Source organism: Gekko japonicus, unplaced genomic scaffold, assembly GCF_001447785.1.
Source record: "Gekko japonicus isolate JY-2015 unplaced genomic scaffold, Gekko_japonicus_V1.1 scaffold116, whole genome shotgun sequence".
NCBI classification, from domain to species: domain Eukaryota; kingdom Metazoa; phylum Chordata; class Lepidosauria; order Squamata; family Gekkonidae; genus Gekko; species Gekko japonicus.
The window spans coordinates 739237-758539 of NW_015164669.1; the positions used below are offsets into that span (position 1 = coordinate 739237).

Here is a 19303-nt window from a genome sequence, read left to right on the forward strand (position 1 = left end):
GCCGTGTGGCAGGGGCCAAGATCTATTAGTTTCATGCTTCAAAGGAAATTGTTTTCTTGCTTAGTGTTTGTTTGTGGCATGACACGATTAATTCAAACACAATGGATAAATATTTGTTTACAGATGTGTTAAGACTCAGGCTCTGATGACCATCTTCTTTGTACAAAGTACTAAGTAAAGTGCAGGATGGGCACCCATTACCCACAATCTTTCAAGGATGAAAGGGCAAATTTTGCCAGCTTTTGTCTAGCAAGAATGTCCAATAGGTTAGAACTCTCCATCTTGAATGGCTCCACGCCTGGGGATCAGCCAGGAGACCGCATGTATATGGCAGGACTAAAAGCTAGCACTATAGACTATATACCAATTAATGAGAATTTAACACCATATATTAAAAAACTTCAGATACTGCCACACATGCACAGTGACCACTTACCTCTTGAATTACAATTGACTCTTATCAGTTGGCCAAACACATTTGAAATCATGGGTGAACACCTTTGTTATACTGACAGAAAGTTGCGGTTGCTGTGCCATTTGGACAGAATGACTGGACCTGGACCTGTCTATGGTTTCCTTGGATGTCATAATGCTACCTATATGTAATGAACACTTTCTTTTATGACATCAGCTTGGCTTCAGGAACTTCTTCCTTCTCATTCCCTTGCCCCAGTACATCTGCCCTACAAAATTAATATAGCCTTTTTATTTGTTTACCTAGTATGGGTCCCTGCAAAGATTCCTCAAAACTGGAATTTGATGATGCTGATAGAATTCTCTGTTAGAGATCCCTGGACACCTTTACAGATATGTATTTCCCAATGGAGAGAGAATCACTGCAAAACCAGATTAAATCAGTGGTGGAAATATGTTCTCTCTCTGAGGAGGAGGACATCTCCATGGGTTATTCCCATCGTTCCTATAGGGAGGCAGGAAATACTTTTTTCTCCTTCCTGTTGGCGCCCTGGGAATAGCCCTGCCCCTCAGTTCTATTCCTGCCTCTTAGGGAGTAGCAGCCTAGGGACAAAGCTCTGTGTTTTTTGTCCACTTTCGTTTTTCTCCTTTTCAATCTTTAGCTTTAACTTTCTTTTCCTTTAATCTCTCCCCCCCCTCCTTTTTGCCTCATCTCTTTACTCTTCTGTCTCAACTGAGAAAAATAACGACCAACGTGAGGCAAGTCCTTACCGAAGGCCTGAAGAGCTGAGAGATGGCGACGGAACACTCTGACGTGTTCTCTTCGGGGGATGAGGAGACGACAACGCTCACCGCGGCGACGGGCGGAGCGCAACTCGACTGTGCGGTCAACCTGCCTTCGGGGCTTGATCGTGCCGCACCAACGAGCACGGCAGAGGCAGAGGCGGCACAGCGTGCACTGAAGCGCCGCTGGCCGCAAGAAGCGGAGCCCGCCAGATCCGGCAGGGCGAAGATAGAAGAAGGACCCCTCACGGTAAGTGTCCAAGGGTCGTTCTCCTTCTAATATCTGCTCAATGGTGTCTAACAGCCAGTTCCAGTCCATCCTGTTATGGTACTATACCAGGGGTGGTCTTAGCCAATAGGCAATGGGGCAGCTGCTCCAGGCCCCACATTTGGTGGGGGCAACCACCCACACCTCACACCCTCAGAGGAGGGGGGAAAGAAGAAGACCAGGTTTGTGGTGCTGCTTATACTGCCCCATAAGGTGTTACCTCATTAGGCCTGCCTTGTTGTTGGGGGAAATTAGCTATGTGGCAGAGGGGTATCAGGAATCACACACTTGTTTATACCAAGGTCTGGTACAGTAGAAAGACTCCAGATTTGAAGAGTAAATTAAATAGGTTTTATTGAAGAATTTCCCTAATTACAAGCACACTAAGCATTCAAGCAAGAACAAGCAATTCAGAACTAGGAAAACAGAGGTGATGATAGCGAATAGAGGGGTCGGTTACGGGGTTATATTACCTGTCCAGATTTGCAGAGGTCCTTGAAGAGAATGGCACCAACGGCCAGTATTATCCACTAAAGAGGAGGCCCAAAGGAGAGACTTTGGGGGTGTATTCAAAGTACAGGCATCGTCAGAGTGCACACCTTGATGGCCATGTGCTTGGATGGATATAGACATTGGAACACAGTGTGGACCAATGGGAGGCCTTGAGGGGCTTGTCCCAGATGAAGACAAAAGGTTACCTGGACCAATAAGTGGTCACAGGAGGTGTGACACCAGGAGGCACAAAACTTAGGTGTGACAAATGAGGTCCCAGAGTGGTAGAGTCTGGATTCACAATAGCATTGATGAGATTAGCCAGGTGCTAGATGGTTCAACTGGAGTTGGCTAAATGGGTTTGATGACTATTGATGGTCCTGCCACGGCAGGTTGAATAGGTTCCCAGGTTTACACAAAAGGTGGGATATGGGTCCCCAATTAGCATCAGGAAGAATAATTAATAATTTGAATGTTTGATTGGTTTGTTTCGGTATCACATAAAAAGGCTATGTGAAGTTCTGGGGACAGAAGGGCTGTTCACCAGGTGGCCTCTGAATAGCTTTAGAAATGCAAATACTGTACCTGGTGGAAATCGGCATTGTTTCATATGCATACCTTGGTTGGTGGAGGGGGAAAGCTGGAGATTGCTTCAAGGGCTGCCTTGTGCAACCTGAAAATGGAGACCTTTTCCCAAGGCTTTTTGCTAGCTCTGTGGTTCAGGCCAAGAGTATCTTCCCTGGCCTGACTCTGTGGGTCTCTGGTTCAGGTCAGATGTGGGGGTGCCCTGTTCTTGGAGCTACCTGAGAGTAAGGCAGCACCTCTGGGCTACAATGGGACTTGTGCTGCTGGCTTCCACTGGCAATATTGGCTCCAACCCACCTTGCGCAGGGCGAGGGCAACCCCTTGCTTGGCTATGGCAGTGGAATGGCAGTGATTCTGGGGTGCTACCCTGAACTTCTCCCCAGAGCCCTAGAATCACCAAAACCACCCTTGCATCATACTATCATGTTTCCCATCCCATTACATAGTGTGTATCAGATCTATATAACAAAATAGAAATAAATGGATATTTTTGCCAGCATTTCACTTTCCTCAGCATTGAGATTAGCACTGATATCTTGAAACAGAATTTGCAACATGCTGTCATAGATCTGGTCAAGGAAATTCGTGTTGCCTGTTCTCCCAGATTTAATACCGGTTCACCTAAAACATGTATAAAAAGCATTTGATGCTTTCATACACTGCACATAAATTCATATATGATTTGGAGTTATCTTTGTTTCTCCATGTATGTGTATCTAAACACACATGTGTACTCTTCCAATCTAACCAAAACTGTGTTGCAATGGCGCTTAGAAAATGAATGTGCATTGACAAGCACTGCCGGCTACTGCAAAGCAGATGTTACTTTGAAACTTGCCTTAACAAGTTTTATTCTCCAGCAGAAAATGTTTGTGGCTTGAGTGGGGTGCACTGTCAGGCAAGAGAAAGAAAGACAAAGCGATGGCAGGAAACAATGAAAGCTAGATGCCTTTCAGCTGTCTCACTCAAGGGGTAAAGAATGTGTTGCCATGTCTGCAGACAAGGGAGCCCCCAGCCCCTGCTCTCCGGTTGGCCTCTCATTGCTAATCTTTCACGTCTGTGTCTTTATGACAGGTCACAACGTACAGGAGCTACTGTATATAGCTCTGGGGAATGATTTTCTAAGTCAGCAGTGTTTTTATAAAGAGAGTCTAGGCAACTGAACAGGAGACCTGGGAGTGAGGAATTTTTATGGGTTTTTCCTTCCCGCTAGCCCTGTCATTGGATGGTGCTTAGAGTTGGAATGTTCTACCTAATACATATAAGAAGTGTAAACAACTTGTTATTTAAATGGAGACCTGCACAGAAGAAGAAGGAGAAGGAGGAGAAGAAGAAACATTGGTTTTTATACCCCCACTTTTCACTACCTGAAGAAGTCTCAGAGCGGCTTACAATTGCCTCCCCTTCCTCTCCCCACAACAGACACTGTGAGGTAGGTGGGGCTGAAAGAGCTCTGAGAGAGCTGTGACTGACCCAGCGTCACCCAGCTGGCTTCATGTGGAGGAGAGGGGAGTCAAACCCAGTTCTTCAGATTACAGTCCACTGCTCTTAACCGCTACATCAAACTGGCTCTTCACCGATGGCACCATCTTCATGAAGATTTAATGAAACACATCTGCACTAGGGACTTCCTGGCTGCTGATTGCTCCCCACAGTACTTTTTTCTGTGCTAACAAGTACCCACATCAGTCTGAGAATGATGATGGAGATGTAGAGGAGAAGGAGAGCAGCCTAAAAACTTTATGTTGTGTTTCTCCTTTATCCCAATATACCACTGTGCAATAACAGCTGATTATAAACCTGAAATCTGTCCTGGGAAAAAGAGATTTTAGACAATGAAGACCTTAAACACTAAGGTATTGACTGTGACACAGGGTCTGCAGCCTTTTACAATGAAAGAGCCAAATAATGGCAAACTTAAGAGCAAGAGATCAACAAAAGAGCCCATTGGCATACCTGAAACTGCCCAACTTAACATTACGGATAATTTATATGTTGATTTAATATGTAACAGTTCCACAGCTCAGACACTGATGGTTGTGAGTCCTGACCTAGCAGAATACACTAATTTCTACTAAACTTTTGCAAAGCCCTTTTCTCAACATGGAGGGGCACAAATTGTTGGGATAAAGAGTGCTTTCTGAAAACTGGGTAAAATGTACACCAACATGAAAAGCATCAGAAAAAGCCATACACTAGCTTTATCTAGCACTTCCCATAAATACTTCCCCTTAACTTCTCCTGTCTCATTTGATCAATCAGATTCATGAATCACATGCAAGTACCATATGCTGCAGACGATACTTGCTTCCAACCAGATTCAATGTATTTTATTCTTGCAACAATGATCCAGAAATGACATTCTTTTACCTGTTTGTGTTAATAACGTCTTAGTTAACTAATGGTTAAGCTGCAGTTTGGAGCCAGAGAATCAACATTCTCATAAGAACAAACAAAGTTACTTTATAATAACAAGTTAGACTGCTAGTCCATCCAACTCAGTACCATCTCCTATCACTGGCATTGATTCTCTAAGGTGTTAAGTAGAGAATGGGCTGGCTACTTGAGAACATTCCATTGGCAATACAAGGGGATGAACTTTGTCCTTCCACTCCTCAATCAGAATAAATTGTGCAAGTATCACAAATGTGAAAAAAATGACACATTTGTCACTTCTGGTGCAAAACCGCTAGTGACATCAAATTAACCATACAGAGTTTTGAATGAAGCTTACAGCATCACTTAGATGTGATGGTCTCTTTCGGTTTTGCACCAAAAGTAACAGTGAGTGCCAGCATGGTCCTCTCTGCACCCTGCTGCTCTGTGGGCTTCCCTGCTGCTCTTGTCAGTTTCAAACTAGTTTTGTCAGTTTCAAGAGGGTTTTGTGCCTTTGCCTGCCTGCCTTTGTGTTCCCTTCCCATTTTCTTGCACAGAGCTTGCAACCTCCCCCTTGCTTGGATTGTTGTGACTGTGCTTTCAAATCAGAGCTTTTAAGCATGGATTGCCAATAACACTGGGTTCTGCTGGGCATTCTGCACATTATAACTGGCTGTGCTGGGCTTGCAAAATCCTCACCACCGCTGGGATTTCTTGTGACTTTGAGATCAATCCTTTTAAGCTTGCAGTGCCACGGTGGAACTGGGTTCTGTTGGGCATTCTGTACACTGAACTTGTTGTGCTGACCTGAAAAAAATGCCCCCTACGGTCAGTTTGTACTCCAGAGATTCTCTGGTTTGACATTAGTCCTCTTTTGCTTGCATTGCCACAGTGGCACTGGGTTCTGTTGGGCACTCTGTTCACTGAACTAGTTGTGCTGGGCTTGCAACTCCCCCTTCTTGAATTGTGATTCTATGCTTCACGTCAGTCCTGTTGAGCTGGCATTGCCACAATGGTATGGGGTTCTGCTGGGCACTGGATTGTGATTCTGTGCTTCATGTCAGTCCTGTTGAGCTAGCATTGCCACAATGGCAATGGGTTCTGCTGGGTACTCTGTGATTGCACTGGTTCTGCTGGGCTTCCATCCTCCCTTGCTTGGATTGTGATTCTGGGCTTCATATCAGACCTTTAGAGCTAGCATTGCTACAATGGCACTGGGTTCTACTGGACACTAGTACATTGCACTGGTTCTGTTGGGCTTCCAACCCCCCAGCTTGGATTGTGATTCTGTGCTTCACATCAGTCCTGTTGAGCTGGCATTGCCACAATGGCGTTGGGTTCTGCTGGGCATTCTGTGATTACACTGGTGCTGCTGGGCACTCTGTACATTGCACTGGTTCTGCTGAGTTTGCAAGTGTTGTATAAATATATAATGATAACACAATGAAAGCAAGTTTGATACAAAATCACAGCACTGAGTCTGTAGCACTGTGTAAAAAATACAGATGGACATGTAAAGTCCTAAAGATAATCTATTTCAATGTTTATAAACAACTGATATTTAATACATTCATACATATTCAATATGGTCCACATAGGACTCCTTAAACAGCTGAAATACATTAGAATACAGACAAACTCTCTTCCTGTACAGCCAAGGACTTCTCATGGCTAATATATTCATACATATTCAATATGGTCGACACAGGACTCTTTAAACAATTAAATGTATTAGAGTACAGCCAAGCCCTCTTCCTGTACAGCCAAGGTCTTCTCTAAAGTGGTCAGTGGTGATGAATGCTCAGGTTCTCTTTGTTTTAGTATTTCCTTTCTTCAGGCCACCTTCCAGAAGAACTACAAAAGATGACTTCAAGCAAGTAACCCATTGCAAAGAAATTACATGCAGATAAACTCAAAATAAATTGAACTCACCTTGCCAAGTCCACAAGATTGACTGTGACAACAGTCTACAAAACTTCTAGCTGACTTGAAATGCAGGCTTCTAAGCAACGAAGTCAGTATGCACTTACATAGAGGCACTGTATTATAATTACCTGCAGCTGCAGTAAAATTTAAAGAGACAATACTAATATTGCTAAATTCAGAAGTATTATTTTCTAAATCCATTATAAGGGTTGTATTAATATATAATGGTAACACAGTGAAAGCAAATTTGATACAAAATCCACAAAGGCTGTATACAGTGTTCCCTGTGGCCTAGCAGAGTATTTCTCTACTAAATGATGCAGGGTCAAGCATTGATCTGTTGTGGAACGGCCACTTCTAAACCCTGCTTGTTCTGCAGCCAATATATCTTCCTCTTCTATCCAGTCCAGTAGCTTCCAATATAAATGCCTGGCATACAGCTTGCCTACCATGCTAAGCAAGCTGATTGGATAATAGTCAGAAGGATCTGATCTTGCCCCCTTCTTGTAAACTGGGATAATGACTGTCATGCCCCAGTCTTTAGGAATCTGAACTGTTTGATTAATATAGGTGAAGAGAGTTGTGAGTACAGGTGCCTGCAATCCAAATAATAGTTTCCCAGGAGCAAGCATTATTACTTCTAAACAGACCTTCATAGGATTGCTCCTATAAAGTATTAACTCACACTCTTTTTAGGGGAATAATGTTAGAAAAGGATGCCCAGCCAAAGGTTTGCAGCAGCTGAAGTGAAACCCAGCTGACTTTTATGAAAACAGCTGGCTTTCAGAAAATGAGTTGGTAAATCACTTTTAATCACTTCAGCTGAGCTTTAATAGAAAATGTGTGCTGAGGCTTAAACAATTTTGAGCTATTAAGAAATCGTCTCAAAATATTTTGTTAAAGCAACTATTGTTGGTTTGTGGTGTTTTGTTTTTAATTTCCCAATTATTGCCTATGGACTTTTGCCAGTTTTTCATTGATGAAATGTCAGAATACGTCATTTGCTTTTGGCAGTTATTATAATCACTCCAAAACTGAAGAGGAGAGGAATAATAAACAAATCAAGAGATCAGTCCGGTTTTCTACTGTGGCTGTCACAGACAGTCATATGATGAGCCTCTAATTTAAGACAGATGCATAGCTTTCATATGATAATTTGTTGTTCAATATTTTCTGTAAGGTGTCTATAAAATATGAGACTACAAGTGCAGCTTTGAAGGCAGAGCAGAAATTTAGAATATGAGTTTGTATGTATCACCCTCCTTGTGATTTATTTATAGTTCGTGGCTGAGCAATGTTGTATATTTGACAGTTCATTCAAGTCCCTAATGCTCCTTTTTCCTGAAGACATGAAAAAAATATACATTCCAGTCAGGGATATACTTATTAAAAATAGCCTTTGAGGTTGTTGAAAAGCCTTGAGAGGTTATCCAACAGAATGTTGATGAAATAAATAGCAGTATTTTAAGAGGATTGTGAAGGGGCGGGCACTAAGTTTTCTTAATCTAAAACTTTACCTCAGGTCAGACTCTCCAAGGTCTTCACAAAGGGATAACTCATTCTGTACATAAAATCATACTTTGTTTCTCTCTGATGGTGTTTCTTGTTTCTATCACAAACCATTTGCTGTAACTTCATGAAAATATGGAGCTATACTGTCTGGATCACAAGAGCATTCTTATTACATCACAACAATGGTCCACATGTATTTACTAGTTTTCTTTCTTTAAAAAATGTATACTGTGCTGTTCAACCTATGGGCTTCCAAAGCAACATTTGATCCTACACCCCTTCCTTGAAAAGAAAGCCAGAATGAAGTCAGAGCTTTAACACAAAAGAGAAAGACGTATAGGACTCATATCTCATATGTCCCTTATAAAGTGTTCGTCTATCAAACTTTACATCTACTGCCTGTTACTGGGTCTTAGTTGTAATAGTCATTATTTATTTACTAGGAAAAAGGCCCATTGTGGAAATAAATACAATGGCCTCTAGAAAGAGGCTCTGTGTGGGTGCCCCGGCCTTGGACACTCAGTGTCAATTTGCTGTTCCGAGGCAAAGGCCAATGAGGCTGCATATGCAAATAACCTCTGTGTTCTAACTGGCTATGGGGGGAGAGGAACAGCAAAATGTTTAGAATGTTGGAGGCAGGACTCAGGCAAAGCAGCCAGTGGATAGGGAGACCCTCTGAATGACAGATCAGAGAGCGAACTGATTTTGGAGCGTGTGGAATGTTCTAGAGAAGTGCCACCACCATTCGGCTTTTATTTAAAAGGGAGATTTGCCATCAAGTCACAGCTGACTTACGGTGAACCCGTAGGGTTTTCAAGACAAGGGTGGTTCAGAGGTGGTTTGTCATTGCTCGCCTCTGTGCAGCAACTCTGGACTTCCTTGGTGGTTTCCCATCAAAATACTAATCAGGACCAACTCTGCTGAGCTCCTAAGATCTTATGAGATCAGGGTAGGCTGGGCTATCCAGGTCAGGAAGAAATAGGAACAGTAATAATAGTAGTAATGAATCATTGTTAATAAGGAGAAAGGGACAGAGGATCCATGCTTGGAAGGATCCTGAGTAAGAAACAGAGATAGCCAGCTGTAAGAATGTGGGAATTAATGTGGACCTACAAAGATGAGCAACTATTAGCACAGCTACTACCTAGAATATATAGCTAAACTACATGAGACATTGTGAGATTTATTAATGAATACAGTGGTATGGAGGTTAGAGTGTAGAACTAGGATCTGGGACACCCAGGTACGAACCCCCACTCTAACATGGAAGCTTGCTGGGTGACCTTGAGCCAGTCACACTTTCTCAACCTAACCTACCTCACCAGGTTGCTGGGAGGAAAAATGGAGAAGAGTTGTAAGCTGCTTTCATTCACCGTTGGGGAGAAAGGGGGGGTATAAATGAACTAAATCTTCTGAGCAATTTTTATTGCTAAATAGAAGCAGTGTCCTCTGATTCAGTCTGCGGCTGCGGCATGCTATTTTCTGACATCAAGCATGTCCTAGTAGATGGAGATGTTCTCCAACTGTTTTCTGAATATTGCACTTTTTAGAGTCAGGTTTGTGTCAATTTAACCTTTGATAGAGGGACTTAACTTTTTGTTCTATATAAAGGTAATTATTGACCCATGTTGGCCTATTAAGCAAGTGGATGAACTAATGTTAGCCAGGGGTCATTTCCTGCGGGAGCGCACAGGAACGGAGCTCCGGCAGTAAGGAGGCCAGGGGGTGGGCACATGCAACAAGCCCCACCCTCTGCTCCCAGCAGCCCTAAGTCGGGCCATGAGGAGCAAGAAGCAGCCAGGTAAGTTGCAGAGCCCTCCCCCCGCCCGCCTTCAGGTAGAAGCTCTCCCTCCTCTGTGAGGGCAGATCTGCGCGTTTCCCCCCCCCCCAATAGCTAGCAATCCAAAACAGTCCAGTGGAGCCTGAGCGGTGGGTGTTACCTTCTGACACACTTCCAGTGATGTCAGGGTGTGTGGCATGTGCAAATAAGTTATGCTAATGAGTTATGCTAATGAGCTCCTGCACCTCCTTTTCTATGAAATGACCCCTGATGTTAGCTAATGTTATTAGGTCCTGTAATAGCATTGCCTGAGCATATATGGGGGCAAAACTGGCATATTGGTTTGCTGCAGGATCAGATCCCTGGGTTTGTGTGATAGTTAATACTTTTGTAATGTGATTTTCTGGACATTCTGGTTTTGAGATGCCTTTAGCAAGAAACGTAAGTTATAATATGGCCAATATAAATTCTGATACCTTTTAGTTAACACTAAAATAGTTCAGCCACTAGTTATTATTTTATTATTCTTTTTTTTCTTTCTCATTCATCTCTTATTTTGAAGAAGTTATATTATTATTCATAGTTGTATCTCATTGTTGAGCTTAATGGGTTTGAATACCCGAGTTTCCTTCCTGGATCAGTGTTTGCAATTAGCAGTGTCTATAAAATTGCAGTTAACTCAGTTTGGCATCTATCCATTCCTTCAGTAAAGACCTCTGTAACTATTTCCTAATGGAAGTAGAATCATATTAAAATGATTACCATTTTCAATGAATGTTATAAGCCTGGAATACATGATAATGTTTTCCCCCATAAATATGATAGAATTAAATTTATAGGAAAACTTTAAATTGCCATATTGATAACTGGCAGAACTCACTGTAGCAATTTCATTAGGACAGTAAAATAAGTACTGGGGGGTTAAGCATGTGCTCCAATTCATTATTTTTCAAATGATAGAAAACTTCATCATCATACTATTCTATTTTACTTGGAATATCTGGTTCAGCCTATGCCATGTTGTTGTTCAGTCGCACAGTCGAGTCTGACTCTTCGTGACCCCATGGACCACATCACGCCAAGCCCTCCAGTCTTCTGCCATCCTCTGGAGTTTGCTTAATTTCATGTTTGTTGCCTCGATAACACTGTCTAACCATCTCATCCTTTGCCCTCCCCTTCTTCTTTGACCTTAAGTCTTTCCCAGCATCAGGGTCTTCTCCAGTGAGTGCTCCCTTCTCATTTGGTGGCCAAAGTATTTGAGCTTCAGCTTCAGTATCTGGCCTTCCAGGGAACAGTCAGGGTTGATTTCTTTTAGGATTGACTAATTTGATCTCCTTGCAGTCCAAGGGACTCTCCAGCACCATAATTCGAAAGCATTTATTCTTCGGCACTTGGCCATCCTTATGGTCCAACTCTCACAGCCATACATTACTACTGGGAATACCATTGCTTTGACCATACAGACTTTTGTTGGCAGGGTAATGTCTTTATTATGATGTCTATGCCTATTTCATTACCCAAATACTCGAACGCAATGATCTGGCGTCAGTGATCCACGCGATGGTTACCTCGAGGTTGGATTACTGCAATGCTCTCTACATGGGGCTGCCCTTGGGGCAACTTCGGAAGCTGCAGCTGGTGCAGAATGCCGCAGCTAGGTTGTTGATGGGTGCCCCTATGAGGGAACACATCCAACCGGTGCTGGGGGCGCTGCACTGGCTGCCAATAGCGTTCCGGATACGCTTCAAGGTGCTGGTTATGACCTTTAAAGCCCTTTATGGTCTGGGGCCTGCCTACCTGCGGGACCGCCTTTCCCCGTACGTTCCCCCGAGAGCACTGAGATCTGGGTCGCAGGACCGGCTAGTCCCCCCTGGCCCTAGGGATGCCAAACTAACAACTACTAGAACTAGGGCGTTCTCCTTGGCTGCACCAACATTATGGAACCAGCTCCCTCATGAGATCCGCGCTCTCCGGGATCTCTGCCAATTCCGGAGAGCGGTGAAGACGGAGCTATTCCATCAAGCATTTAACAACCCAGACTAAGCATGATTGCACTTTATAGTTGTCGCCATGGGTATGTTGTACTGTGTGTAAATAGTGATTTTATTGTACTGTTATAGATTGTTTTATAGGCATTGTCCTATTGGTTTTAATGTTGTAAGCCGCCCTGAGCCGCTTCGGCGGGAGGGTGGGATAAAAATCAAATAAATAAATAAATAAATAAATGAAAGAATGTAAAGTTGGCACAGGCTTATTCATCACTCAATCAATTAGTATTGTTATAGTATTTGGAGATTGGTCCTAAGGAGGTCTACTCTGAATCCTATTCAGGTCTATTCAATGAAGTATACTTCCAGGAAAGTGTTCTTAGGTCTAAAGAAGAATGCATGGGTGTTCACAGACATATGTTTCTGTTTCTGCATTTGCTTTTGATTGGTGCCTCTACTTTGGTAGCTCTTGTTTCAGAATCTGTTTTAAGCTGAGACTTTACCAAAGAACCATAGAAAATTGCTGCTGGGAAAATAAAAGGCCCTCAATAGTTGATGAAATATTCAGCATCATTCATATACTTCCTCCTTGTACTCTTCAATTATGAGTAAAAGCTGCTGAACAAAGACCTGTCATTATTTTATATGCAATTCTATACTCACACACCCTCTCAATCAATAATGAAACCCTGAAAAATGCCCAATATGTGCACAAAGATATTGCTGTCAAGGGAGTGCATATTTTGTCTTTTGGTGAGCACAGAAAACATTACACATTGACAACAGTGACGTAACTAGAAACTTTATTTCATAATGTTGCTCTCCCTTGGATATTTTTAAAGCTTAAAAATTAATAATAATGAAATTGTCGTTTATTTATGACTTTCATTTTTATGTAACTTCAAAAATGACATGCAAGAAGCATTTGAGTTATTAGTAGAAATCATAACTTAGTAAGCTCATATTCGCTTTATAAAAAGTTATATGAAGCTTTTGTCTTTAATTATGCTTTTCATTGCAGAAATATGTTTTGTATAGATTTCAATTTCCCCCTACATATCCATTTATTTTTTTGCCAAAAAGGGGGAGTCCCTCCATGGTTCTAAAATTTCTTGAGAATTTTACTTCTCTAGTTATGCAAATTAAACTCTTATATCTGGTAAGTTAAATTTGTTAAGTTGGCCATTCTGATATGGTTGCCATTGTAAATGCTTCCTTCTACAATAACTTTTGGATTATCACTCAGGAATTGTATGTGTCTACAATTTATTAATCATTGTTATTTGTATCCTACTCCTTTTCTACAATGCTCACCTGAAGTCCTCCAACTGAAGTTCTACAAAAAGGAAATTACATTTACAATACTACAAAATTACAATAGGAACTTGCATATAATACACTGTGATTTTAAAATTAGTAAAAGCTTGTTGCATCAGTTAATACTCACATGTGCTTATGGGGCCATTCTTTTTGTTTATAGGAGTATATGGACTTAAATAAATACATTGACCATTTGCTGATTCAGCTAGAAGAGCAACGCTGGAACGTATGGAAGTAAGCGTCATGTGTACTGTATATGAAAACGTATATAATTTCTTCTTATCTCAGATATATGACAAGTATTGACATGTGCACATCTGTGTAGGGCTTACATAGTACTTTATATATTTTAACACTCAGGTCTCAAATAAAAACTTACAACTGAAAATGTAAAGCTATGAACTCAGAGAGTACAAAGCTAATATGTTATACTATCCAAGGCAAAACAATTTGCTTATAATCATATGATGAATCCTGTGTTGATTTAATTAATGTACCTACAATCTTCTCTCAAGAGATGTTGTGGAGCACAGGATTGTGTTGGAAACGATTGATTGGGCTATGGGAGATGGAAATTAATTAGTGTTTTGCGTACTAAGACGGGAGATTTCTGAATTATACCTTCCTGAAAATAACTCCTTCCAACCTAGAAGTGCATTCCTTAATACACAAGGTAGGCAGATGTGAGTGATTACTGTGTAGTGAAGGAAAAGCACTTTCCAGGTGTACATAGTGTTTGTAGTCTTGGCATTCAGTTAAGAGAGTATCCTTTGCTTACATTTATTTAGATCCCTCCAAATACCGTATTTTCTGTAGCAGGGTTTAAGACTGCTTGAATAGAAGGACAAAGGGCTGTCCCCTCAGCCCTTTGCCCTTTTGCAGTGAATTTGGTCAGGAAAGAGTTAACTGAATCAGCTCCAGCAGTCCTGCGGCTTCTGGGAAGGCGGCTTCTGCCTTCCTAGGTCACCCACACTGGTTGCACATTTCCCCTTATATCTCCACAACAAAAAACTGGATGTAAACTTACTTTTTAAAAAAAGAAAGAAAGAAAGCTGGGAATTCAGGGTGGAGGCATGTCCCTATTCTGCTGACCTCTGGTTAGAAATTATTAATGAGTAAGGAGGTTTCTTACAAAATCTTGTCTTTGGTGCAGTCTCCCTTCCAGCCAAGGTGTGAGATTGCCATTGAATAGCAGACAGTTAATGCCAGGGCCTTTTGCATGTAGCCCAATAGAATCAACCATCCTATAAGACCTTACACTGTAGGCTACATATAAACAATAAAACATTTTTTCTTAAATTTGCTTCTAAAATATAACTGATAAATATCTCACTATATTGCTTTGAGGCTATGCACTGACAGCTCCCTTCACACGTTGTACACAGCTTGCTGCATGTGTTTTGAAAATAGGCTATTCAGTGTGTGGTATGTAGCAGTGAGAATGAGGGCTTGAGGGATCCTTTAAAATGTTTTTATCCAAGTAGGGATCCTTGGGTTGTTACAGATTGAGAATTACTCATCTGTGTACTTGTTACATTTTCACAGTACTGAATCTGGCATTTAATTTGTACATGTTGTATGTCATAAATGTGATATATATGTCAGTATTTCCAAAACTTTTAATGTGATAATTCCCCAGTGGCATCTAGTCTTTGTTCAGGAATTGCACAGAATCTGATGGTTTCATAAAAAAACAAAGTTCACATGATCACTTGGATTCAACTGAGATTGTTGTTGTTCAGTCGCACAGTCGAGTCCGACTCTTCGTGACCCCATGGACCAGATCACGCCAGGCCTTCCTGTCTTCCGCCGTCCTCTGAAGTTTGCTCAATTTCATGTTCATTGCATCTATGACACTGTCTAACCATCTCATGCTTTGCCATCCCCGTCTTCTTTGACCTTCAATCTTTCCCAGCATCAGGATCTTCTCCAGTGAGTGCTCCCTTCTCATTGGGTGGCCAAAGTATTTGAGCTTCAGTTTTATTATCTGGCCTTCCAGGGAACAGTCAGGGTTGATTTCTTTTAGGATGGACTGATTTGATCTTCCTGCAGTCCAAGGGACTCTCAAGAGTCTTCTCCAGCACCATAGTTCAAAAGAATCTACTCTTTGGCACTCGGCCTTCCATATAGTCCAACTCTCGCAGCCGTACATGACTACTGGGAATATCATTGTTATGACCATGTGGACTTTTGTTGGCAGGGTGATGTCTCTACTTTTTATCATGCTGTTTAGGTTCACCATCGCTTTCCTCCCAAGGAGCAGGCATCTTTTAATTTCATGGCTGCTGTCACAGTCTGCGGTGATCTGGGATCCCAGGAACGTGAAGTCTGTCACTACTTCCACGACTTCCCCTTCTATTTGCCAAGGAGTGATGGGGCCGGATGCCATGATCTTAGTTTTTTTGATGTTGAGCTTCAAGCCCACTTTAGCGCTCTCCTCTTTTACCCTGAGCAAGAGGCTCTTTAGGTCCTCTTCACTTTCTCCCATTAGAGTGGTATCGTCTGCATATCTGAAGTTGTTGATCTTTTCCTCAGCAATCTTAATTCTCGCTTGTGATTCATCCAGGCCAGCATTTCGCATGATGTACTCTGCATATATATTAAATAAGCAAGGTGACAATATACATCCTTGTCGCACTCCTTTTCCTATGCTAAACCAATCAGTTGTTCCATATCCCGTTCTAACTGTCGCTTCTTGACCCTTATACAGGTTTCTCAAGAGACATGTGAGGTGGTGGTCTGAGATAGGTGATCTCTTCAAACACCCTTCAAAGCCCACTGATTTCATTGGCTTAGGACAGTATTTCTATTTGCTTAGATGGTGTTCTGTGAAAACACATAGCTAATCTGCTTGTGTCTTTTTCAGACAGTGACATTTAATGCCAGAGCTACTTATGTATATGCTTAAGAGTTACACAGTAGGAGAATGAATAGGGTAAATCTACTTTATGCTATGTTACATAAGGTGCTAATACATTCTATCTCAGTTACGTAAATCCTTTTGCACCTCTGCCTATTCTACAACTGTCATCTATAAATGGATTAAAAATGGTAGATGCATACATAACAATGAAGCAAGGTGAGGGCAGGTATAAGTGACTTGCCATCCTAGTAGCAGCAGAAAGCAGAATCAACCCCCCCCCCCCATGTGATATAACCAACTAGAACTTGTGGGCTCAAAGTGACAAAAGCTTCCGATATGAAAACAGCTTACGAACCTATCTCCTGCAAGTCCCCTTGAGTAAGTCACCCTATAAACCATCAAGAGAATGCGACAGTTCTCCCAATGTGGCCTGAAGTGCTCCAGTTGCTGTACATTTATAGGAAAAATCCTGAAAGATGTTTTTTCTCCTGCACTGAGCATCTAATTTGCTCATTAACTTGTGATTCTTACTATAAAAGGTGAGATGGCTAGAGCAGCCTTAAAGATAACCAGTGTATGAAATCAATTATATTTTTCAGGGCACAAACACTGTTCTCAAAGAATACCATATGAACACATGGCAATAGGTGATGCTGCAATCCATTAATAAAATTATTCTAGTTTATATTTAAGATTATTTGTTCTACTACTTTAAATGGGAACTGAATCAGTTTCCATTAAATCCTTTGGTTTCTCATAATTTGCTGTCAGCAAGTTCAACTTTTCATATTTTTAGGGTAGAAGATTATTGCAGCAATTAGGAATGTATTGCAAGGAGGAGACCCTTAATATCAATTTTGATAAAACCAAAGTGATGGTCTTTAGAAAAACAGCTCAAACTTCCTCCTGGAGCATTCTTAGCAATTCAGTAAATCAGAGTAGTACCTTTAAATATTTAGGGATTACATTTAGAGAGAATCTGAACTGGAACGCTCATATTGCCATAGTAAAAGCATCTGCGACGAGGATTGTGGGATCCATTTTGAATTTCTATTACACCAAGAGAAGTTTTCTTATTGATCCTGTTATAAAACTATTTAAAAGTAAGGTCATTCCCAACCTCTTGTATGATATTTCTAGGGCACCCATTATGTAATGTACTATAGCTACAAAAGGAAAACAAAAAACCTCAAGTAACTTTATCTGAGGCCAGCAGTTTACATTCGGACTGAAAAATCCAAGAGAGCATCACAGTCTGTTATTTATATGATTTATTTATGTATTTACAAAATTTATATCCACAAGGGCCACCAAGGCTGCAAGATAATTTAGATTTGCTGTGTGGGATTGTTTCTATTTTAAAATGCATAAAGCTCAAAAACATAAACATTGCACAGTTGAATTGTTCAGAAAACTCTGTGTTGGTTTGCAATACACTTAATGTGACTCAGTGTGAATGACAGAGTAGTGAAAACTGATATATCTTATTTAACTTACATCATAATATTTGGCTGAATGTATATGCTTTTCGAGATTATGTATTCATTTATTTGTTAGCAGCTTTTTCCAGTGTTATGTTTGACACAGTTTACACTATAACTACAAAAGTTCTGATGAACCAGCAGCTAGAGGGCAATATTTCTAATTTTCTTTATTGCTCATGACTATATAAAATATTTGAATTTCAATTTCATTGTTTATGGTTTTGAAATGTATAGAAAGAGAAAAATAGTACAACCCCGTCCCCAAAATTTTATACATGTAAGATCTAGATTATACCTTGTGTTCATATAATTAGTACGGGGGGGGGGCATATACTTTCAGCTTATCTGTAGCTTGTTTTCCATCTCTTAAACACATATATTCAGTCAGCTTTGTCACGACAGCCAGTCATTTCTTCAGTTTTGGAGGATTGTGTTCACACCATTTTTTCACTTTGTTTTTTTTACCACAGTACCTAAGTACCATACTGACTCATAATGTTTATTTCAAATAGTTCTCTCCAGATTTTTGAGGAAAATATTGTGAATCTAGGTATTTTTTAAAAACCCTTTAGCTCTGAGATTTTAGAAAGGTTTGAGATCTATGGAGGACCATGGGAATAGCTGGTGCTATCCAAGGGCAACACTAGATCGTCTACACTCAGACAGATGTCCTAATAAATCAGTGTGGACCACTTCTCAGACTTCATTATGCCCATGATTTGTGGCTGCCACAATTTTAACCTATTGGGTCACTGGGTATTGAACCTGACATTGAACGATTGCCCCCCAGTTTACTCTAGGCTAGCTAATAAAACAGACAGACACAAATTCTGAACATTTAGCTCCTTCAGCATTACTCACAGCCTGGACTGATTTATAACAACCAGGCTGAGACTGAAGAGACTGAAAGTGATGTCATGGTGCTTATGCAGAATGTCTATGTTACCACATGTAGAACAGCATGCTAGAAGGGGCTTAAGTGGATGTGGGAGAAGGACATTTCTCTCTCTCTCCCCCCCCCCTCACTTCTCATTTTACAGAGCTTGATAGATTCTGCTTTCTTCATGAGGCAGAGCCATCTGTTCTGGAACATGAAAATTTATTGCTACCAACACACTCACTGGAGGACTGGTTATGGTTAGCTCATGTTTCATAACATTTTGCAAAAAAAAAAAAAAAGGTCAAAAGACTGTACTTCAAGCCCCTCCCCCAGGATTTCATAAAGGCAGGGCAGAGCCATCTCTCAGCAATTTATACAAATCAATTCTTCCTCTGTTTTTCCCCAATACTTTATCAGGATAGGCATTATGGAATGTATGAGGCTAGTGTTAAAATGGAGGTTGTGATTCTCAAGTCTGGATGATTTTGATACAAAAATCTATTCTTGATTTGTTGATTTTTGTTTTTAATACATCATGCTTTGGATATTTTGATGCTCTCTGCTTGGCAACTTGGAAAACATTTTTACATGCAGACAGACTTCAGTTTTAATCCTGGTTTAGCTCCACTATA

General features: G+C 41.1%; 1 protein-coding gene across 1 annotated transcript in view; it reads left to right on the plus strand.

Moving 5' to 3' along the window:
* Nucleotides 1-1207: 1207 nt before the first annotated feature.
* The window catches only part of NCKAP5 (NCK associated protein 5), a 647654-nt gene continuing 629558 nt past the window's right edge, over nucleotides 1208-19303 (plus strand). The window contains exons 1-2 of the mRNA XM_015409153.1: nucleotides 1208-1447; nucleotides 13605-13678. Of these exons, the coding sequence (XP_015264639.1) occupies nucleotides 1208-1447; nucleotides 13605-13678 (314 nt within the window). The remainder of the gene's footprint in view (nucleotides 1448-13604; nucleotides 13679-19303) is intronic.